This window comes from Sycon ciliatum, chromosome 4, assembly GCF_964019385.1.
Source record: "Sycon ciliatum chromosome 4, ocSycCili1.1, whole genome shotgun sequence".
In the NCBI taxonomy this organism is placed as follows: Eukaryota; Metazoa; Porifera; class Calcarea; order Leucosolenida; family Sycettidae; genus Sycon; species Sycon ciliatum.
The window spans coordinates 13,848,079-13,872,853 of record NC_088646.1 but is presented as its reverse complement, the minus strand read 5'-3'; the positions used below and the strand labels follow the sequence as shown (position 1 = coordinate 13,872,853).

Sequence of the window (24,775 nt, the reverse complement as noted above, 5' to 3'; positions counted from 1 at the left end):
ACAATGTAATAGGGCTTCAGTGTCTGATGTATTATGCACATACTTGCCAGAGAAAAAGTCAAACTCTCAAGTAGGTTCGACTTTTGATAGTCATTTCAAAACTTTGGACTATAACTTGCAACAAGGGTACAGAGTTCCGGGGTTCCGCACTTTTCATCCACCGGCATAGTCTGGGTGGATAATTACTCTACACAACAGTATAGTGAGAAAGTTCTTACCTAGCCAGTCCAACATAATCTCTTCAAGATCATCAGCTGCATTACTATGGATCTAAATCGCAAGAAAGATTAGAAGAAAAAACACATTCCAGGTGATCTACTCGTACATAAGCAAGGATATGTACTTGAAGTACAAGTGAAACACACCGTTCAGATGGCAATGCCACGCAAGTGAAGGAAAATACAAAAGGCCTGGCTCGTTGGTAAGACCGGGAGAGACATATTCAGAGAAAGTGAGGTCAGAGAACAGCAAAGAGTACGAGGTGAATAGCAATTTCTGGACATGAAAATAAAATAGAGGCCCACTGGCTGTGTGTTTTTTATTTTTCATATCCTTTTGTATCTATTGTATGGCCTAATCCTTCATCTTTCCAAATATGTGACAATTGCTCATGCTGTGATCCCAGAGACTGTATAGCAGGATGTTTTCGACAGGCCAATTTTTTGGCCTAAATTTCAGTGTATGGAATTCTGGACATGAAAGTAAAATAGCGTCAATAGTCATCCTATACTGCACCATTTTTGTTATTTTTTCTATTGGTGGACTGCAGTTGGCCTCTTCACACTTCCAGCCAACAGGTCCAAAACTGTACAGCGTCTGAAGTGGAGTGCACATGGGGAAGCCAACGATTCGTCCATTACTTCTTATTTTACTCAAAATTCAAAATTCTCATGCGACATAGTCCCACAAAACTCGTTGAAATGCCTCCCAAGAAAAGGCTATCAACAAGGCACCGACACGAGGAGAAACTACAACAGCCCAGCTGCCAACTACAACAAGAAAAAACTTCATCAACCTGACTGACTTGACTCTACACGCGACGAAAAATTATTTTACTCGAAATGTCCAGAAATGTACAATGTCCAGAATTAGCAATTCACCTCGTAGTACACTATTCCGGAATACCGTGAACACACAGCCATAGTACCTGACACCTAGGCCAGGTATCTCAATCTAGCATTCGACAGCTCCGCGTGACTTGATCTGTGCTCTATGCACCGTGCCATCGCGATATTTTTAAAACTTTGTTTTACTTCGCAAAATCCAAACGGAAATTTCTTCCCAATGACAAGGCAGCGAAGAGGGAAGGAAAAAAGAGAGAGAAAAAAGTGTGTATGCACTGGAAATGATAGTCAGCTGGAGATCAATAGTACGGATCCATTGTCAAACATGGCATTTGCTACTGTTGCGTGTATTTAGCAAGGAATACATCAGGCACAGTCCATGACCAATTGCGTAAGGTACTGCTGCAGCTTTGAAGGTCTCCAGCGTTGTGCTTGAGGCATCAACCTGCATGGTGACCCCACATGCCGCCTAGACTAGTGATGGCATACGCCATTCCTCTTTAACGACAAAACAATGAGGCAGCCCAGGAGTGGAACCCGCGTGTGTTGTCCCCGCCTAGATGCTAGGAATCCCTGGTCAGTGGTCAGTGCGCAGACATACACGGGTCATAAGACTAATAACAGTTGCAGGTGCGCTAATACACACCAAGAAGATCATTGAACCGTTCGCCTTTTTTTATTATATAGATATGAGTTGAGTGGATGGGAGAGTTCACGTAGAGCAGTTAGGGAACAGTACAATGTATAATGTAAACACACCATACGTGTGTATGGTGTGTTTACATTATACATTGTACACACACACACACACACACACACACACACACACACACACACACACACACACACACACACACACACACACACACACACACACACACACACACACACACACACACACACACACACACACACACACACACACACACACACACACACACACACACACACACACACACACACACACACACACACACACACACACACACACACACACACACACACACACACACACACACACACACACACACACACACACACACACACACACACACACACACACACACACACACACACACACACACACACACACACACACACACACACACACACACACACACACACACACACACACACACACACACACACACACACACACACACACACACACACACACACACACACACACACACACACACACACACACACACACACACACACACACACACACACACACACACACACACACACACACACACACACACACACACACACACACACACACACACACACACACACACATGCACGCATGCACCAAATACACACACATACACACACACACACTATTCGCTAGTTGTTCGAGCTTGCATATGCATATCCATGATTTTCGCACTACCCCTCAGTCGCTACAACTGTAACAAAGAAACATCTACCAGCATAATTGCCAATGTGGTGAATATGATCAGGACATGTGAAAGGCATCGGGAAAGCAATTGAAACCACATAGCAGACGAACTGCCTAAATTTCTGACAGTCGTCTATTCGGCCGGGACGAAAAAATAAGCTTGTTTCGGGTCGGCAATACCCAAAAAGCAGACTCAGTCGGCTCGGAAAAACTTTTTTTGGAAGTTTTGGTTATCAGTATCAATGATCCTGAGGCTAACGCTATTGATGGGCAAAAGGAAGGCACATACCCATACACTACGTATAAAGTGCACAAGGTATGGATCAGTGTCACAGCTACCTGTCTGGTACCGTCTGTGAACTCCTGAGAGAGTGTGGACACCTACTGAGTGTTTGTATGCTGCACGCGTGCTTGCACGATGCAAAACGAGCAGTTTCACCAGTCACCTACTGAGACGCATGCATGCACTTATCATACACACACATGTATGCGGACCAAAAAAGGCCATCTTTTCTGGCTTACCCAGGAATGTTTCCCACGTCCAATTGAGTCAGAGATCATATCACTCATGACACTGGTGTAGTGTTGGCTGGTTGGCAGATCGGCAAAGTAGTTAGCACCTTGCCATGGTATCGCCTGTGTTACACGTACAGTCAGCAGAAACAGCAACAGATGAGATGTTGCGGCAGTAGCAGCATCACCACCACCACCACCACCACCGCTGCTACTACTACAGCTGCACTACCGCTGGTATTTGGAAGTGATTTTAAAAACAAACAGCCAGCATTTCCACAGCCTGTGAGTGTTTGTCACAGCTAGCATTAGGTGTTTGTCACAGCTAGCACTCCAGTTTTTTTTACATAGCAACAGTAATTATAATACGGTTTTTAAAAGAGAGCCCTCCCCTCCCCCCCCCCCCCCCCCAAAGCGATTTTCAAGGGTGGCCACATGCTATGCGGCCATGCTTGTGTGGCCATGCTATGCTATGCTATGCGGCCATTCTATACAGACATGCTATGCTATGTGGCCATGCTACGCCATGCCGGCATTCAAATTTGGCAGACCTGCAGCAGGTGACACGATGGTTGGCTGACGGGCAGAACTGGACGAATCATTTGACAGATTCCCCGCAGATGATACTGTATGTGATGGACCAGAAGTAGCAGCCATTGCCAAATTTGGCAGACTCGCAGCAGTTGACACTGATTTGACTGACCAGAGGCAGCAACGAAGTAAAATGTAGTTGGCTGAACAGCGTCAATGGACAAATTTGGTAGTCTCGCTGTAGATCACACTATATTTGGATGAACAGCCGTAAGAGGCCGTACATGATATGCTTGGCCAGCAGTTGACGTCGAGGACTCTGGCTGCTCAGCAGCAGATGGAAAAATCGGCCCACGCAATTACAGAAAAACTATCCTGCCTACGGCTCGACAGGGTGAATATTTGACTTGCCAACAGCTAAGCAACAAATCGCTCAATCACGTCTTCCCTCTGACCACCAGCATCGATTTTCTTTCCTGCTGTAAAGCTACAGTTGAAGCCCTGTTCCCGTCGAGAGAACACTCTTCCATGATCATGATAGACCCAAAAAATTCACACAACTCCAAAATACAACCCACCCGAATTCTTTTCGCAGATGAAGCTGCAGGAAGCCTCAGCCCTTCTTCCAAAATACAAACCGCACCAACGAAAAGCCACTGCTATGCCATGCTATTTTGTATTTTGTATTTATATCATTATCTCATGGCACATCATGACGACGGCCAATAAAACTGAGACAAGGGTGAAAGCCAACCACAGCAGTAAAACAGATAAAAGAATACAAGTAAGAGGCAAAGAAGGCAAAGGAGGAGACAAACCAGCAGGATATACATGAAACCTATAATTGAGCAGAGATTTTAGCAACAAAATTATCCATCGACGTGCTGGTCTTGGCCTGCGTTGGTAATGTTGCCCAAAACACATAGCCAGCAAAGATCGGGGATCTAGTGAATAGGGTGGAGGCAGCGCGTGGGAGACTGAGTGAGTTCCGGGTATTCCGTGTTTCGGAGAACCAATTATAAGCCTGCATATGCAAGGGTATTTTATTTAGTAATATTTTATGTATGAGAACACAGAGGTGGTACTTATGTCGAGTGGAAAGGGGACTGATCTTGGCAATTTCGTAAAGACTAGCGGAGGGAAAGCGACGATCTTTGCTAAATAAGATTTTAAGGAGCATGCGGTTATGGGTTTCTAGCTTGTTCAATACAGTAGTAGTTATGCCACACCAAGCAGTATCACAGTAGTCAAGTAAGGGCAATATATAGCAACGATAAAACAAGCGTTTGCAAGAAAGAGGAAGATGTCTACAGTGGGCTTGAAGAGCCCCAAGGATGGAGCTTGTGCGCTTGCAGACATACTGCACATGGGGTGACCACGACAATTTAGAGTCAATAATAACGCCAAGATGCTTATGCTCTTCAACAATATGAATAGCAACACTTGAAGAAGGAAAACAAAGTGGCAGGGAAGGGGGAGAAGGGGAAATGTACATAGCTGCCGTTTTATCAACGTTTGGCTGCAACTTCCAATCATGCATCCAGGTTATAACTTTCCCAATGCTATCTTGCATGGCTTCGTGCAGGCGTGTAGGGCAAGCATTGGAGCAAAGCAGGGCTGTGTCGTCAGCGAAAAGGCTGACACCAGGGGCAATATCGGGGAGGTCATTAATATACAGGAGAAATAGCAGTGGCCCAAGGATTGAACCCTGGGGGACTCCAGAAGTAACGGGTAAAGGCTCCGATAACACAGTTGAGAGGCGTACAAGCTGATGTCGGTTAGAGAGATACGATGAGAGCCAGCCGATAGCCTTGCCATCAATGCGATATACTGTTCGCAGCTTAGCTAAGAGACCCCTGTGCCAAACAGTGTCGAAGGCCTTTGCGAGATCGAAGAAAACTAAAGCAACATGGTTATGGGCGTTCCGGGCGGTGTGGATGTCTTGCACGAGGCGGGTAACCTGGTACCTGGTGGAGTCACCCCGACAAAAGCCCGACTGTGCTGGCGAAAGTGAAATGCGAACATGATCATAAATGATGTCATATACAACACGTTCGCACACTTTTGATAAAGTAGAGAGCAATGAGATAGGGCGATAGTTGCTGGGGGTGGTGCGTGGTCCTCTATTTTTGTAGGTGGCCACGACTACCGCAGTTTTCCACATGGCTGGGAATTTCCCTTCACGAAATGACATATTCAAGATAATTGACACAGGATAGGCAACAGACGGAGCAAGAGCTCTCCAAACTTCGTTGGTAATTCCGTCTTGACCAGGGGACTTGCCAGTTTTCAGATTACGGAGATATTTCCTCACTTGGGCTGTACCAGTCGACAATGATAGGAGGGACGCAGGTATTGAGGGTGAAGGGGTGAGTGGTGGTATAGGCCACGTAGGGTCGTCAGGAAGTCCAAACGACGTAAACTGCGTGTTCAATATGTCTGCTATGTCTGCGGGATCTGTTGCTACCGTGCCGTCTGAAGCTGTCATTGATCGGATCGGCTCCCGACTACAGTTCTTACGGAGATGGCGGAGAAATTGATGGAGACTAGGGCGATCATGGGAAGACAGGGTGGCATGAACCGACTGTACATACTGACGATGGAGGGTACGTGACAAACATTTCACTTCGTTACGCTTGCGCTTAAAGGCAATGAAGTTTTCACTGGTTGGATACTTCCTATAAATGCTATACAAATCTCGCTTCAGTTTCACAGCACACTTGAGGTCCGGAGTGATCCAGGGTCGGGATGCATCCCGCATAGTAGGACGAGGCCTAATGTAGTCTCCTGTCCGCGGAATAACTTTGTAAGGCAACAGATGACGATGGAATGCTGACTGTAGTAAAGCATCAAACAGGACAATGGCATCATCAACATCAGAATGCCGATGAAGTAATGACCAGTCCAACCTAGACAAGTCTTCATTCACAACCTGCCAGACACGGGTAGGCACTTGTTTATACCTGTACTGAGCCTCACGGCTATGCCATGCTATGCGGCCATTCTATAACCATGCTATTCAGCCTTGCCATGCTATGTGGCCCTGCTATGCCATGTTATATGGCCACATGACCAAAATGTCATGATTGTCTGTCCCCGGGGAAAATTGCAATTCCGCGGCCGCGTTTTTTTCCGCGTTTTTTGCGATTTTTTAAAAGACCGCGTTTTCCGCGATTTTCCCGCGTTTTTTGAACTTTTTTGTTGCACTACACGTACACACAGTGCACTGTTCGGTCAGCAACGTCTCATCGTGGCGGCTTTTTACTCAAATATGACGAGTGCTTACACCAGAGACTTGTAACTGATTGATTTCACTACATACTCACTGAAAATTGCCGCACATCAATATTATTCACCGCATATTTACCGCATATTTACCGCAAATTATGCCATATTATGCCGCGTTTTTCCCCGCGTTTTTTGCGATTTTTTTCCGCAATTTTCCCCGGGGACAGGATTGTGTGCTACACTGTTCTAGGCCCATCTTCCTAGGAACATACTAATACTACACTGGACAGTACCATCAGGACCCCACCTTGCATCCACCACCGTACTTGTGATTCCACTACTTCTTCACTGCTCCCACTAGTAATAGTATGCTTCTCGCCGCAGTGTGTAATGTGTATGGTCTACTCACTAGTGAGCAGTGTGGACTCTATCGATTGCTCACCTTTGGTCTGATGTACTTCCTGATTTCCTTCAATACCTTCCGATAGGCTTCACCATCGTTAGGAAGTGCCGCCGGTAGAACAGAGCGTAGATAACCCGGTGCATACTGGGGTACGCACACAGCCTCCACGTTTTCATTTTCCAGAGCATTTGAGTCGAAAGTTGGAAGATCGGGAAGGTCGTTCACAAGGAATAAGTCGAAATCCATGGTGGTGTCGATGTTTTCCTAGTGTCAAAATTTGCATTGACCGGCAAAGGAAATACGTCTTTCGGTTATTATGGGATAACAGTTCTCACGGAGTCAGACGCTGTTCCAGCTCAGCTTCACTTTTCAACTCCAGCATAACAACAATCTGCGGTATTCCCGTCGACGAAGCTTTGACAACATAGCAGATCGCCGCCTTTACAATACAATCCATCAAGTGAAGACTCCGTGCCGCGATGTGACGGCAAGTCGCCATGAACTGCACAGCCTTTTTCCCGCGACTTCAAAGTAACAGTTAGTTCCGAGCCTAGCGGCAGCGCGCACCAGCCACAGACTACAGTACAGTAGCTATGGATCGGAGGCGAAACCCACACTGACAGTGTCTGTGACACTGTGACAGTCTGTACGAGCATACTCCATCTACTCGGCGCGGCCATGGCAATGGGCTGCCTCAGCCTGCTCAGGCATGATACCGGTACTGCAGCCTCAGCACTGGCACAAGGCCCAAGCCAAGGCCAGCAGAACCGTTCTCGTACTCGTAGTCGTAGTCTGCTGCTAGCTACAATTTGTAGCTGTACTCTGCAGTACCATGGTTACCGGTATCATGGCTTTTATCGCTTTACTTTTTAGTGGCGACGCCTTTTAGTGTTGAAACCTGAGCATGAGACTGAGAGTCCTAGGCATTGGCGGATAATGCTCGGAAAGGTGGCAGATTCTGCTCGAAAAGCAGTGAAATCGGCAGAACCATACAAACCTTATGGCGGGCAATTCCTCGAATTCTGCTCCATTCCTTTATCCACATACCAAACATGCACGAAACTTACCAGAAAAAGTACCGAATCCTGCCCATTTTTCTGCCGGCAGTATCCGCATATTATGCCAACATCATGCATCGTACATAAGACAGACTGAGTCACCGACCAGCCTCGGCAGTCGGTGGCCTAGAAAGTAGAATAGGCTAGAAAGTAGAATACAGTCATGTACAATATATGTTGTTGGTTGACAGCATGAATTGTAAGTATTACGTGTAGTTGCGACAAGGGGAGGACCACCGTGTTCGGAAACAGTGCTACAGTAGTGACCTTTATACTTCTGTTACATGCTGTCAACCAACAACAATCATGTTTCAACAAAACAAGGTTTGTTTTTTTGTTTTTTGTTTTTTACTAGCAAACACAGCCCTGCTAATAATAATAATATGGGAAAGAGCTTCAAAGATGACAACTGAGTGACACTGGACAACAAGACAAGGGGAATAGGGGCGATGTGCCAATGTGGTTGGTGAGGCTCATCCGACCGGAGGTCTCGGAATCATAGCCTACACCAGGCATCAATAGGAATGCAGCTGGGGGGGGGGGGGGAGATCAAGTGAGAAAGAGAGAGAGAGAGAGAGAGAGAGAGAGAGAGAGAGAGAGAGAGAGAGAGAGAGAGAGAGAGAGATAGATAGAGCCGGAGAAAGAGAGAGAGAGAGAGAGAGAGAGAGAGAGAGAGAGAGAGAGAGAGAGAGAGAGAGAGAGAGAGAGAGAGAGAGAGAGAGAGAGAGAGAGAGAGAGAGAGAGAGAGAAAGAGAGAGAGAGAATGTAGGGGTCCATTTAGTGTTTGTCTTTACACAGTGTGTTTTAGTTCCTCTTGCTAAATTTCATGAATTTCGGAGTCCTTATTGATGATGATTGTGAAGAATAGCTGGAGATTTGTAGTATTTCTTTCCATGATAAGCTTCCTGTCTCCACTGAGAAAGTTAGAGGCAAAAACTGTTTGCCAATTCAGTTTATTACGGTTGTGTTTATATCGGGTGCCGCGCAGAGTCTGTAATTGAAGTATTTTCAACTGTAAAGATGCTCCAGTCATGGTATGAAAGTTTGAAGAAATGCTTAGCATGATCTGGATAATAATGAAGTAATTATAAAATCTCAATGTAAAATCGGCAGACAGTACTGTTTTCATGATTTTCACTTCATCATTTTGTGCCTCAGCATGGAGAAATCAGGTCAAATCCATGGAAGCAATGAAAAAGCATGTAAGGATAAAATGTTGTCGAAGAAAAACACCAAAACACCAGTTGGTGAGAGGGGGGGGGGGGGGGGGAGGGGGGGCAAAGTCATGAGTTTTTCATTGCACTGCAACAGAAAACAGCATAACCTACCTATATTCCAAGTGAAGCTCATTCCTGAACCCAACCTGGAAATACATGCATGCACACAGGCACATTCACATTTACGAGTATATGCATGTATACCCCCATACACGCATACTCGCGTGTGCACGCACACGCGCGCGCACGCACACACACACACACAAACACACACACACACATACCATACACACACAGATACCCTACACAAACACACACATACACATACCACGCATATATGCCCGCGATCAGATGTGATACAGACACAGCAAAGTCTTTTGAAAGGAGTAAACTCTACTGCAAAACACAAACTTGACTGCTCTGTACTTTGCGAGGTGGAGGTGATGCTGCTTGCTGCTGTTGTGTTGCTCCCTTGTCAATATTCTGGACATCAGCGGCGGTCATACGACTTGTACTTGCTGATCTTGTAGGACTAAATCCAGCAACATCACTACCAGCAGAAGCATCGGCTGATAGAGGTGATTCACTTGTAGAAGCAACTGCAGCAGCTGTACCGCTCTCTTCCCGCTCGTGGTCTGATATGTCTGAAACAGATCCTCTGCTCTTCTCGGAGGTAAATTTTTGCACTTGCAGGGTCTAGGATAGAACATTCACATTCATTCACAAAATGATAGCAACACACAAAAGTTTAAAGAATGCCAATATATCATAAAAGGTTCCAAGGTAAAGACATTCCTGTGCGACAGTAATAAGCATGCTGCGTAATATTAAAAGCACAACATCTCAACTGGTCAGCTATAAAAACAATCATCAGCGTTTTGAAATGGTAGCATTGACACGACGATGCAAACTTTATATAAAGTTCCGGTTGAAAAGAAGAATTCTGAGTCGGAGATCTCGAAACAAACAAACAAACACATATGCACACCCACATACACGCAGACAGACAGACACACACACACACACACACACACACACACACACACACACACACACACATGCACACACATACGCACGGACCCCCCTCCTCCCCCCCCCCCACACACACACTCACACACACAAAATAGACCATTTTTCTTACAGCTCCAACCGTCTTCGCAATTGTCCGTAGTCTGGAGCCTGTGCTGAAAACAGCAGCATTGACAGCTCGGTGAAACGGTCGAAAGGACTGCTCTGTTTTGGGCTTCATTGCCCACTGTTCAACCAATGTCTACAAAGATAATGGGAAAAAACATAACAGTGCAATTGTTATTTATGCAGTTATTATGTACAGCACAAGTCGCACTCGTACATACATACATACATACATATATATAACGAAGTGCTAATTCTAACGAGTTAACGAGGAGAAATCTGTCGTTAAAATAGAAATCGTTATACAGTAATCGATACATATACTGTTACTATTGAGCGTTTAGAATGAGTGAGAATCGTTTCTTTTGGTACACGTGAACCAGTCAATTTTGGGAATCGTTGTATATGCGCCTCGTTAGAATACTGGCTTTTACAGTAACTACGAAAAGTAGCGGGCAATGCATAATGAAGCAGCACTGGAGCAGCCTACCGAGAGTGCTCAACAAGACGAATGTCGAGGAGCGTAATACACACATACCCATTGCTGTAGACAGGAAGCTGTTTCGGCCATCTAGGCCTCATCAGTACAGCTACGAGCTTTAAGTAAGCCGAACTACTGGCCATGGTGCAAAGGTGGCACCACATACCTTGAGATAGCTGGTCGCTCTAGCACCAGAGTTCTCTAATTACGAAAAATAGCGAGCGATGCATAACACAGCAGCAATAAAGCAGCCTACAGAGAGTGCTCAATAAGACGAATGCCAAGGAACGTAATACCCCACACATTTACATATATACACATGCACACACACAGGCACTTACACCCGGACGTCTCTTATCCGGGCACCTTGGGACCGGGCACTGCCTGTATCTCAGATTTGCCCGCATCTCAGGATAACTCATCTATCATGTACGCTATCAGTTTTTGATGAAGTTTATCTGGCACGTATTGCACATGCTCAGGATAAAAAAGAATCCATTGATGAAAATGTGTGGATTACACGAGTTGGCAGTGACAATTAATACACACTTGTGCATATCAAAAAAAAAGTTCAAAATTCCCAATTTTTTTGCCATAGTAACTCAAGCTGAAGGTGCCCGGTAGAGAGTGCCCGTATCCGAGGCGTCCGGGTAAGAGGCGTTTGAGTGTACATGTACACACACAAACACACAAACACACACATGTACTTGAAGTGAGCTTCCTCACTGCCAGAAATCGGTCACGCGAATCCCTCCGAGAGAGGGGATCCCAGGAGTAATCTTCCAAAGATGACAGAATTAGCCATTCATGGCATTGAATTGCCCAGCGGCCGACACCCCCTGAAATCATCAGACTCTGGGTGGACTTAGAAAGAACACCACTTAAGGGCTCATACACCACAGTAAGTGGGTGAGGACAAGGTGCCGAAAAAAGGATTGCTGGCATCAAGGTATCCATCTCAGGGTTCTAGCCAGGAATATTTTTGGGGTGGGGTAGGGAAACAAACAGTACACCCATTCTTTCCATGTTCCACTATTGCCTTGTCACACAAAATGCTGTTGGTTATTACTCATGGTGATATGCTACGACACATACTGCAGCATGTATGCCGCTGATGAACACCGCAGCTATTACACTGTAAAGAAACACATCACTCACCTGTATCCTCTTCTCCTTTCTAGAGAGTAGGTTGACACGCGATCTCAAGACGACAAGTTCCGATCTCATCTGTTGAAGATATTCTTGTGAGCGATGCGTGACTGCGGTGAATGGCCTAGCTTCATTAGAGCTAGATCCATACTGCATTTGCATCCGTTCTGCCTTGCGCAGCTCCTGTGTTCAGTGAAAGCAATACAGTACATATACATAATATATACATGTACATGTACATTGCTGAAACTGGGCAAGCTATGATATAATTTTTTAGAACATATTTTATTTTAGACCTTTGTGTAGTGGTGGTGGCTGATCATAATAACCTATGATATACTTGTAGAAAGGAGAAAGGACACATGGATTGGTGTTCCCAGCAACTGTCCCCTGATGACTAATTAAAAATTTCACGGTTCGCGTGAGACTCGGCTGGAAGCCGGGCTTTCCGCATCCGTAGGAACGCCACCACCCTTCAAGGATCAAGGCGCAGATGCAGCTCCTAAAGCGGTGGGAGGTGAGCCTGATGACTAACACTCGATAATACAGGCGTCCCTCTCTAATCCGGCACTTGTTAATCCGGAACCCTTGCCAACCGGCGCACTTTCTGATGAAACCGATTTTTTTCGTTCAATTCCTACATCGTAATCCGGCACTTGAATTCCGCCTCCGGCAGTGACTTTTTGAAACGAATCGCTCAAACTGCACGTAGTTTGATTTCATAATCCGGCAGTCGTAAATCGCGTACCGTACAGGTGCACTCCTTGCCAGGCCAGTCTGGTCAGTGCCGCGCGCGCGGGGCCACTTCAGAGTTCAGTTATCGATCGAATTCAGTTGACAACTGTACTCGACCTCACGCGGGAGAGTTCAGTTCGGTTGGTTGTTAGGACTTTTCCGAACCCGAACTCAATTTATACAAAGAGAAAGACCAAGGAACTACAAGTTACGCTATACTGTCCACTAACACCACCAGTTACTAAACAATCAGCTACGATGCACGACACTGACCGACGGTACTGACGTTCTACAACTAACTGGCTAACAGCTCTAGCACATCTTGGATGCGCACTCCAACAGCCTTCCAACTCTGGCACAAGCATCCCGTGCACTTGCTGATGCAATTGTTTGCTTCGAAGGACATCCGTCGTTCGACCTGCATGATGTCGACTGCTTGCGTGGCCTTCTCAAGAGGGTCAATGTTGTCCAGGAGACAACTGCTAAGCAGTCAACCATACTTTCTTATTTTAGCAAGGAGTAGTGTCCTGCCAATTTTCAGGTCTGTGTGTGTGTGTGTGTGCATGTGTGTGCAAGAGTACATGTGAACATGTTCTCTGTTTTACTTTATCACTTTATCACTGTGTGTATTCTTGGAGAACAGTTGAGAATATAAAGTTGTGCACCAAATACTTGGATCGACATGGAAAAACCCTGCGTTTTGACGTATGACACATGCATGCAATTGGGTAGGGCCGGGTCAGAGGGCAGGATTTCTTAATCCAGCACCCTCGTTAATCCAGCAGAAAACGCCGTAGCAAAAGGTGCCGGATTAGAGAGGGACGACTGTAATAATAATATAAGATGAGACAATGCGACAACTAGGAACCCAACTGACACTCTAGTGAGACAATCAACAACCTGACGCCTAGCTCCGACACATCGATTTGTACTTGTAGTCAACTCCTCCATCATTTGCCATACAGATGGAGTATTGTAGGATCATGACTGGTGTCCGGGTTCCATGAGTCTGCTGATTTCCACCATATTTGTGAAAAATCCCAGCTGCCCGGGGAATAAATGAGTTCACTAGTATAGTGCCCGGATACTATCTGCGCAGTTCACATGTACTTGAAGTATGCTACACAGATCACACAAACTAGGTTAGCGGATTCATCAGCCAGTACTGCCGTATTTTCCGGAGTATAAGCCGCACTTTGAACACCAGTGATTCATCCAAAAAAGGTTGGTGCGGCTCCTACAGTGTACTATGAGTCTATGATGGTCAAATTAATGAAATTAATGGTGATAAATAGGGTAGATGTCCGTAAATTGTGACAAAAATATCTGGGTGTGACTTATACTCCGGAAAATACGGTACCTGATGATAATATCTCGCAAGCAATTCGGACTTTTGGCAAATCCGCGAGCCTCCTTTGTGTGTTGCGTGTAGTGCTGGTACATATACTGAATAACAGCCATCTTATAAAATGTTTTACTCTGTACAATGAACCAAGGCCGCAATTGAATTGATTCTGGCCTCACTTAGGAGCAGCATGACGTAATCAAGTAGACATTGACCAATGGACACTGTTCTAATAAGAGAACAAAGAAAAAGAGGAAATGAGCTACGGTAACCACGCACCCGAAAGCGGCTATGTGGGACAATTGATTTTTGGCAGCGTTTGGTACTGAGTTGGTGGGGGAAGTTGGTTCGCACACAGCGCTTGTGTGTCGTGCTGAAGCCGGTCTTCTCTGAAAGGTCTTCTCTGAAAGCATGGTAATGATCCCAGACTGGAATGATGTGATAAGATCTGTTTGTCAAAGATTGGTGACTTACCGTCGTTGTCATCAGCGACTTTCCAAGATCGGGCGGCAGATTGCTTTGGTGAGCATAGACGTGGAACATGATACAACCATCATCAAAGTAATGCAGATGCTCCTTGTCCAGTACATCTAATGACACCTGGTGAGAATGATCAAACTTTGCGTCAAGCGTATCATGCACAGTGTGTGTGGTAATGCTAGTGTCCTCTCCGTATACGCGATACTCCACGTGGAGACCCAGAGAGAACCGTTGTTTGGTCACCGACACTTGATCAACGCACACCTACACAAACACGCACAGTAGTTCACAGTACAAGCTATCACACAATACAAGCTATCATACGATACAAGCTATCATACAATACAAACTATCATACGATACAAACTATCATACGATACAAACTATCATACGATACAAGCTATCATACGATACAAGCTATCATACGATACAAACTATCATAAGATACAAGCTATCATACGATACAAGCATATCATGCTATCACACTATGTTACCAACAAAGATAGTTTTAAATACAAGTAGTTTTAAATTAAGCTAGCCCAGCAGCACTTACTTTGAAATGAAATGGTTTTCCCATTAGTTGATCAGGATCTTCTACAAAGAAATCATCATCCAGTGCACTTGAGTCGGCATTGCATGGCTCCACTGCCACGGCTATGCTGCCTTGCTCCACATTCTGTGAAGAAATGGCAAGGAGGGAGCAGCGGTTTCAAGACACTGTTGATCACATCAGAATTATATCAAAGCAATTTGCATTTGGCACAATCATCCAGGCATGCCGAGACATGTCTGTAGTGTATCACACACCCAAGTACACTGGCAAATGGTGTGTGTGTGTGTGTGTGTGTGTGTGTGTGTGTGTGTGTGTGTGTTCGTGTGTGCATGTGTGCATGTGTGCGTGCGTGCGTGAGTGAGTGCGTGAGTGAGTGCGTGAGTGAGTGAGTGAGTGAGTGGGCGCATGCATGAGTGTAAATACATGTCCTTGGTAGGTTCTACTGGACAGTCATCTACCACAACTGCACTTGGGGAAACCTTGAATAAACATTGTGCAGCCAGAACAAATCATTTGAAGCACTTACATGGTAGTCGCTGAGTGCCAGTTTATCCTGGAAATCCATTCCGTATGCTAAACTTTGCAAGTAAACACATGCAGTTCCAACAAGAATTGGCTCAGGTGGCTCCCAGAATGGATCATCTTCTTGCGGGATGGTCTGCGCATCCATGACTTCGCCATCGACCCAACGTTGATAAAGCTCCTGATGCAATCACAAGTGATTATGGCAAACATAGACAAGGAGTGAAGTTGTAGGACATGCACTGAAAATACACGTGTCTTCAAGTTCCCATGGCATCAGTATGACATCATCATGATGTAAGGGCAACCAATGCATGAGTACTAAGTAAGCTTGGTGGCATTGCAAACCGGCCTAGGCTGCATGGCCGTGTGGAAATAGAGCATATCACCAGCGGCCTGAGTTGTATAAAATATACCAATAAATCTCGGTGAAGTCATAAGTCGCGGGCGGTGCTGCCTACCTGTACATAACATTAGAACCCCGCTCTAGGTCTGCTGCAGGTCTTACATGTAACTCTATAGTGTCTGCTGCTCGGCAGGTATTTTCAAGTGGGAATGTGTGAACACAGGCACTCAACATACCGGTGAAAATCTCAGTCTGAAGAGCTAGAGTTACAGCAGTTACATACTCAGTAGTGTACACCTTCAAGATCAGAAAGTTCAATAATTGGTCCAGTATGGATGATCACAGACAATTGGTCCAGTATGGATGATCACAGACAATTGGTCCAGTATGGATGATCAAAGACACCCACGTATCGTTGTGGGTGCATATTTATGAAGCACTCAAGCAACCATTACCTATTTTCAAGCCCACCTGTATCATATAGCGGCGGTTGAGAAATGTTCCGTACTGCCACAACCAGCAGTTTCCGTTCAGTAGATCGCGCATCATCACAACAGGTCTGAAATGGTCAGTTTGAAACGGGAAACATCACAGAAACATCACAGAAACATCACACATGTTGTTCAGCTTTTCATAAACATGACTTGCAATTATTTCCAAGAAGTGATGAAAATGTAGCTGCCAACACCATAGTTGATCTGAGTCTTTAGGGTAAGTGTTCCCAATGAGCCACAAATCATGATAGTGATTATGCACTGACGTATCACAATCAACCTATTGATAAAGCACACATGTGTGACCAGCATCCACCATACATTACAGTATTGAGTATTCTAATGACCTTACACGGATACACCTACTTGAAGTACACGAAGACAAACAATGGACGAGAGAGTTGAGCTGAATTTAGCATTATCATACTGAAGTACCATACAGCTTTTAATACCCCTGGGATTGTTCACAGGCAATCTTGCATCCATGGATACCAGCCACATGTGCTGCATTCTTCCGGTGTGCCACACACAGAGCAATCTCCCTGTAATCTTCACACCGCATGGGGATGAAGCGGCTACTGAGAAAATGAGAACCCTATACCAAGACGGCTAACCAGGGTTATGAGGGGATTCAGTCCCTTAGCAGCCCCAATCAGTCTGCTTGTTACTAAGTATGTACTCACAGTGTTGTAGCATCTCTCTTCTTCTTTCCATAGGTGGCTTCAACTGGGACGACGACTATTTCAAACGTCCTGCAAGAGCATCAGAAAGCCAATAGAGAACTTTGTATGTCACAGCACCTACATATAGCACTCTGGCAAGGTACGTTCGGGCCTGGTTTAAATAGGGCTTTGGAAAATAAATTTTTCATTGCTATCAGGTTCGGCCTCATTTCGTCTGTGCTGCGCTGATGAGTCCACAAAGGATGAAACAGTTCTGTCCGCAGCTTGAGTATACCTAAACCTGTAAGAATGGAATAGTACTGGGAGCCCGGACGAGCAGATAAGAAGTTCCATTACCTAAGTTACTAATGTTATAACCTAAGCAATGAATCATATTCCTAGTCATACGGCAGGGAGCCATTTATTGCCAGAACAGTAGGATGGAATATCCAATGCTTGAAGTGCAGTCACTCAACAACTGGGTATTGAGCATGGACAACAGCAGAAATCACATACTTGTACTTGTTGAGTTCTTCACTGATAGCATTGACCTCATTCACCATTGGTAACAAGTCCACAACTTGATCATGGAAAACTTGCTCCTCTGTGAATCATATTGCATAGGCACACAATAAATACAGCAAAACTCTCTAATCAAACAAATTTGGGTTGAACAAACCCTTGAATTAGACGAACTCTTTTTCCGGGTCCCAAGAACAAGCAGAAGTGTCCAAATGCTTATGGACTTGGATGAGATGCACTCTTAGATAGGATCCAAAATCAAGTTAGGATTGAAACTAGGTTTTAACTTTAGAGACAAGTGTTAGGCAGGAAGTGGCAGGATTCTGAGTGGCCATCCTTGTCACTCGAGTCGTTTGACATGTACTTTTCAACATGGACCCATCTACGAACCACTTCCCCGATCACGTACATTGGATCCACTCATTGGATCCACTTTTATTGGGCTTCAACTGTCATGTCTTCATTTTCCTTAACTTGGCATCCATGCAGGCTGTGCAGCCTGATCTGCACGATAGCTATAGTATTCGCTGAATTCCGAGTCTGCAATTCTCACTGCCAAGCTGCTGTAGACTCAAAATGCTCCTACTTTATCATGATTGGTGTTTCTCAACGGCAATATTTGGAACCAGCATGGCTGACTCAGCATGAGCTCCCACGTAGGGAGCGACGCACGATTCCATTCTTTATATCCGAAGTCACAACAACCTCTTCATGACAGACTGTTGTTGACAATAGATATAATGCAGGATATTTTCTGACCATTCGGAACACGACAACGCTTGGATGAGACAAGTGCATGAGCACTGGCATTGCTTGTCATGTGTACCTTTGCTTAGAATATGTTCTCCAGACTTCACAACCAATCCACGTTGCTCTGCAATCTCCTGCTGTGCATACTGCCAGTCTACCAAGTCTGGTGAGTTGGCTGACATCGACATGTTCATAGGGTTGATGAAGACCATGTAGTGATTGGTTCCTGTAGTAACATGCAATGATCCAAAGTGAAGGAAAGTGTGTGTACTGCTCCAAGCTGCACAATGCAACAACAAACTCCTTCGGCAGAGAACTGTCTAAACCCTCACAGTGAATTCCAAACTGACAGTAGATTGTTGCATGTACATGCACTTTGGTGTACAGAGCTGGGGTGGCAAATATACACAGACAGTGGACACTGCATACATGTATATACACAGACAGTGGACACTGCATACATGTAAATGTAAAGAACACTCCAGTCAACCCCACATAATAGCCCGTAGTTCATTCGTCTTCAAATTTGCCATGTGCAAAACTAGCATAGTTATACGTCACGCTATGCCCCCCCCCCCGCCAATAGAATACCACTTCTGGGTCACTCTCCAAATTATCTCAAATCTGTAGATATGACGAGCGAGTGATCACAGCTCTTGTCTTGTAACTCACCAAACACAACTCTATCATTGTGCATGAGTACTCGGCATCCAACGAGTGGTGTACCGTTCACTTTGGTGTCAGCATTTGCCGCCAGTGCAGTTAGACAGACTTCATTCTCTTTGTTCTCAAGCTGGCAGTGATTGTGCAGTATACTACAGAAAGAAACACACACACATACACACTGGCGGTATAGTGAGGCAGATCAGCAGTGTCCTGTACATGTACATGCTGCATTGTGAGGCAGATCCGCAGCGTCCTGCACATGGATTGCTATGAATGACAGCACATGAAGTGAAGCCAATAGCTTGCTTTGTGGTAAAGTCTGAGGTCAGTGTACATGTGTATGTAGACATGCTCTGGGAGAGGGGGAGAGGGGAGAGGGGGAGAGGGGAGAGAGGGGAGAGGGGAGAGAGGGGGAGAGGGGGGAGGGGGAGAGGGGAGAGGGGGGAGAGGGGAGAGGGGAAAGAGGGGGAGAGGGGAGAGGGGGGAGAGGGAGAGAGGGGGAGAGGGGAGAGAGGGGAGAGGGGGGAGGGGAGAGAGGGGAGAGGGGGAGAGGGGAGAGAGGGGAGAGGGGGAGAGGGGAGAAGGGGGAGAGGGGAGAGAGGGGGAAGGGAGAGGGGGGAGAGGGGAGAGGGGGGAGAGGGGAGAGAGGGGAGAGGGGGAGAGGGGAGAGAGGGGGGGGGGAGAGGGGAGAGGGGGGAGAGGGGAGAGAGGGGAGAGAGGGAGAGAGGGGGAGAGGGGAGAGGGGGAGAGGGGAGAGAGGGGAGAGGGGGGAGGGGATAGAGGGGAGAGGGGAGAGAGGGGAGAGGGGAGAGAGGGGGAGAGGGGAGAAGGGGGAGAGGCGAGAGAGGGGAGAGAGGGGAGAGAGGGGAGAGGGGAGAGAGGGGGAGAGAGGGGAGAGGGGGAGAGGGGAGAGAGGGGGACAGGGGAGAGAGGGGAGAGAGGAGAGGGGGGAGAGGGGAGAGAGGGGGAGAGGGGAGAGGGGAGAGAGGGGGAGAGGGAGAGAGGGGGAGAGGGGGAGAGGGGGGAGGGGGAGAGAGGGGGGGGGAGAGGGGGAGAGGGGAGAGAGGGGAGAGAGGGGGAGAGGGGAGAGGGGGGAGAGGGGAGAGGGGGAGAGGGGGATAGGGGGAGAGGGGAGAGAGGGGGAGAGGGGGAGGGGGAGAGGGGAGAGGGGGGAGAGGGGAGAGAGGGGAGAGGAGAGAGGGGGGAGAGGGAGAGAGGGGGAGAGGGAGAGAGGGGAGAGAGGGGAGAGGGGGAGGGGGAGGGGGAGGGGGAGGGGGGAGAGGGGGAGAGGGGAGAGGGGAGAGGGGGAGAGGGGAGAGGGGGAGAGGGGAGAGAGGGGAGAGGGGAGAGAGGGGGAGAGGGGAGAAGGGGGAGAGAGGGGGAAGGGAGAGGGGGAGAGGGGAGAGGGGGAGAGGGGAGAGAGGGGAGAGGGGAGAGAGGGGGAGGGGGAGAGGGGAGAGGGAGGAGAGGGGAGAGAGGGGAGAGGGGGGAGAGGGAGAGAGGGGGAGAGGGGAGAGGGGAGAGAGGGGAGAGGGGGGGAGAGAGGGGAGAGGGGGAGAGGGGAGAGGGGAGAGAGGGGGAGAGGGGAGAAGGGGGAGAGGGGAGAGAGGGGGAGAGGGGAGAGGGGGGAGAGGGTAGAGGGGAGAGAGGGGGAGAGGGGGAGAGGGGAGAGAGGGGGAGAGGGGAGAAGGGGGAGAGGGGAGAGAGGGGGAGAGGGGAGAGGGGGGAGAGGGGAGAGAGGGGGAGAGCGGGGGAGAGGGGAGAGAGGGGGGGGAGGGGAGAGAGGGGGAGAGGGGAGAGAGGGGAGAGAGGGGAGAGGGTGAGAGGGGAGAGGGGGAGAGGGGATAGAGGGGGAGAGGGGAGAGGGGGAGAGGGGAGAGGGGAGAGAGGGGGAGAGGGGAGAGGGGAGAGAGGGGGAGAGGGAGAGAGGGGGAGAGGGAGAGAGGGGGAGAGGGGGAGAGGGGAGAGAGGGGGAGAGGGGGAGAGGGGGGAGGGGGGAGAGAGGGGGGGGAGAGGGGAGAGAGGGGAGAGAGGGGGAGAGGGGAGAGAGGGGGGGGGGGAGAGGGGAGAGAGAGAGGGGGGTCGAGTAAAATGAGAAAGCTCAGCTAACTGAGGACACTTTGATATGCTTTGATATAACCTAGCACACGCAGGACATTTTTCCACTGCCAAAAATGCACAGGAGCACCAGCACCTTGACCCACGGCCAGTGCAGTGAAGGCACATGAACACCAGCAGCCACCAGTCCAAAGCAGTGTCACACGGTTGGTACAGTCATGATACTGACTCAGTGAAGTTTTGGCACAGTGCAAGCACACACACAAACACACACAGACACATACACAGACACACACACACACACACACACACACACACACACACACACACACACACACACCTTGGACCTTGGACCTTGGACCTTGGACGCGCTGCCATATTCTGGCTATGCGGACCCCATGGGGGGTTGAGCAGGTTCGGAACAGTAGGGGCGATGACGGGATAGGTCCTGTGGTCTACTGAAACGCCGACCGCAATTGCAAACGATACAGAAGGAGCTACGGTCTGTGTTGGTTGCTCTGGCCGAGCCACGGCTGCACTTGTGACGTTTCATGCCTTGGCGCGATAGCACACAGCGGTTGCAGCGGGCGCAGTGGAAACTGCAGCGTTCGCAGGACATATTGTTTGTAACCGGTGACTCAAGTGTGTCAGAAGATGCCTCTGCTGGTGATGTTGGTGGCGAGCACTTGTGTCGGGCAAATCCACCCTTGCTCCGGAACCATCTGTCGCACTGATCGCAGTGACAGCTTCCTGGCTGTTGGCTTACGGGTAGGGCACGCGTAGCTGTACACTTGTGTCGCTTCCTGTCACTTACACGACTGAAGGAGCGGTGACAAGTTTGGCACACAACCGGTGATGGTCGAGGTCTGTTCTGCTTGTCTGGCAGACAACGGTAAGCCTGGCGCCATTTGGAGCGAGAAGAGGTGGCCACTTCATACCAGTCGTCAAGTGGTTTGACGTCACTCCGAACACAGTCTCGCCACCTTTTCCGCGGACCATGGGCAGGTCTCTTGTTTGGAAACGAACCGAACAGTAGAGCCTTCGGGATGCGCTCATCCTCCATCCTTGCCACATGACCAAGCCACTCAAGGCGACGTCTGCTGAGACGACACTCAATGTCCAAGGTATCTCCCCAGCGCTCCAGGACTTCAACATTAGTTATCCTGTCATTCCATACATCTTGACGACTGATGCCCAGAATGGTGCGGACACAACGGAGATGAAAGACAGACAACGCATGAACATCAGCCTGTAGCGGTACCCAGCATTCGGACCCATAGAGCAGAGTCGACAGCACACAAGCATTGTACACTGACCGTTTGATGGATATTGTCAGTGTTACATCGTGGAATATCGATTTCTTCAGAGCGCCAAACGCTGTGGCAGCTTGTGCAATCCGGGATGTGACATCATCATGACATCGGCCGTTGCTGTGTATGTTGGATCCAAGGTAACGAAAAGACGACACATGGGCAATCTCCATAGTTCGAATCGCGAGCGGCTCTAGATCGTCGTTAGAGATGTTGGGGCCAGAGACCATGAACTTGGTTTTGGTGGCACTGACGGTGAGGCCAAAATCGCTGCATACATCCACAAATACCTCCAAGGCTGAAACTGCGGCCTGGCGTGTCGCGGCCACAAGAGCGGAATCATCAGCAAACTGACACTCTGTCAGCTCCAGGGATCTATCACGGCGGCTACGGTGGTGGAGTAGCTTCCCATCTGGCTCGAAGAAGACCTTTGCGCCTACACCAGGGATAGGCTGCACGTGCTGGCGCCAACAATGCATCACTGCCCACATGAAGATGTTGAATAGGACAGGGGCCATGCAACATCCCTGCCGCAAGCCGTTCGTCACAGGGATGGGGTCAGCTTCAACATTCGACAGACGGAGAGTTGCGGTCATGCCGTCATGGAATGCACGGATAACAGCGATCAGCTTCTCGGGGACGCCAGCTTTTCGCAGTACTAACCACAGACACTCTCGCGGAACTGAGTCATAGGCTTTCTTCAGGTCAATGAAGATGAAGAAACACTTCTGCTCATGCTCGTAGCTCTTTTCGATTAGTTGCCTTGCCGCAAAGATCATGTCAGCACACCCACGTCCTGTGCGGAAGCCGCACTGAGAGTCTGGTAGCACATCGTCTAGTTTATCAGCAAGTCGGCTCTGGATGACGCGAGCAACCACTTTACCAATAACGTCGAGGAGAGCTATGCCTCGCCAGTTGTCACATTCTGCAAGGTTACCTTTCTTGGGGATAGGCACCAGCTGCGCGTTGACCCAGTCGCCAGGAACACTGCCACTGTCCCAGACTGAATGGAGAAGCTCCAGTAGGTGGTCAGTAAACAGATCTGGACAGGCTTTGAGCATCTCCGGCAGGATTCCTGACTGACCTGCAGCTTTGCCACTTCGACATTGCGTGATTGCCTGCTGTAACTCCAACAGATCAGGCGGCGCAACCAAACTATCCAGACACGGCATTTGTGGAACACAGTCAAGAATACTGGAATTGAACGTACTTTGCACATTCAGAACACCAGAGAAATGACGGCCCCAACGTTTGCCCTGGTCTTCGGCAGATGCACATGGATTTCCATTCTCGTCGTTGATCGCAGCAGTTGTGATGCGGGTCGGGCCTTGTTCGACTGTTTGTAGTGCACGAACACATTTCCACACAGTTCGTCCTGAGAATCTTTGTGCATTGGCGAGCTCTGCCTTGGATGATATCCAGTCACGTTTAGCCTTCCGCACTCCGGCACGCGCTTGACTGCGAGCCTGTTTGAAAGCAGTGTGATCCCTAGGACGTTGATGTTGAAGCCAGAGCGCGTGCAGCCGATTCCGTTCCTGTAACAGAGGTTCAATAGTCGGGCCACTGTCCACATACCAATCAGGTTGTTTACGCTTGCGTTGACCAAGAGTGTCCGTTCCGGCAGTGACAACAGCATCGCGGAGGACGTTCCACTTTTCATCTATTGGATCATGCGGGCGCCAATGTGTTGATACGAGAGTGGACACCGCGTCTTCATAAGCAGACAACGGGGTGGCGCCATCATCAGGGTTGTTGTTTGCATCGGCAGAAAGAAATAACTTGGACGTGTCGAAGCGACCCTTGCTACGTTGCACACGCACAGCTTGCGGGTTGACAGAGTGGTGATACGTGCCAAGAAGGAAGCGTGCACAAAGCAGTTGATGGTCACTGCCACACTCTGCACTTGGGATGATCTGAGAATCCATGCACAGCATCCTATCACACTGGCCAGTGATGATGTAGTCAATGCAACACACACACACACATACACACTAACCTGATACCTTCCAGTAGAATCTCTTCAGACCACTCATTCTCATCTTGTACAGCAGCAGGTGACCGATTCCTGGACAAGCGGCTGACAACAGTCTTCCCTGCCAATTGGATAAAACAAGTATACACAGAACACACCATGAACACAAACACATAC

At 48.1% G+C, this 24,775-nt stretch overlaps 2 protein-coding genes across 2 annotated transcripts in view; both read right to left on the bottom strand.

Annotated features, from left to right (window-relative positions):
- The window catches only part of LOC135814606 (aromatic-L-amino-acid decarboxylase-like), a 72,988-nt gene extending 65,312 nt beyond the window's left edge, over nt 1-7,676 (bottom strand). Inside the window, exons 1-3 of the mRNA XM_065327758.1 lie at nt 7,184-7,676; nt 2,992-3,105; nt 219-270 (exon numbers count right to left, since the gene is read on the bottom strand). Coding sequence (XP_065183830.1) covers nt 219-270; nt 2,992-3,105; nt 7,184-7,390 — 373 coding nt within the window. The 5' untranslated portion in view covers nt 7,391-7,676. The remainder of the gene's footprint in view (nt 1-218; nt 271-2,991; nt 3,106-7,183) is intronic.
- Nucleotides 7,677-9,191: 1,515 nt separating this feature from the next.
- Nucleotides 9,192-24,775, bottom strand: part of LOC135814605 (kinesin-like protein KIF28) — a 41,865-nt gene continuing 26,281 nt past the window's right edge. The window contains exons 18-29 of the mRNA XM_065327757.1: nt 24,623-24,719; nt 19,265-19,407; nt 18,669-18,818; nt 17,837-17,924; nt 17,342-17,410; nt 16,636-16,723; nt 15,823-15,999; nt 15,297-15,419; nt 14,738-15,007; nt 12,193-12,366; nt 10,561-10,689; nt 9,192-10,115 (exon numbers count right to left, since the gene is read on the bottom strand). Coding sequence (XP_065183829.1) covers nt 9,813-10,115; nt 10,561-10,689; nt 12,193-12,366; nt 14,738-15,007; nt 15,297-15,419; nt 15,823-15,999; nt 16,636-16,723; nt 17,342-17,410; nt 17,837-17,924; nt 18,669-18,818; nt 19,265-19,407; nt 24,623-24,719 — 1,811 coding nt within the window. The 3' untranslated portion in view covers nt 9,192-9,812. The remainder of the gene's footprint in view (nt 10,116-10,560; nt 10,690-12,192; nt 12,367-14,737; nt 15,008-15,296; nt 15,420-15,822; nt 16,000-16,635; nt 16,724-17,341; nt 17,411-17,836; nt 17,925-18,668; nt 18,819-19,264; nt 19,408-24,622; nt 24,720-24,775) is intronic.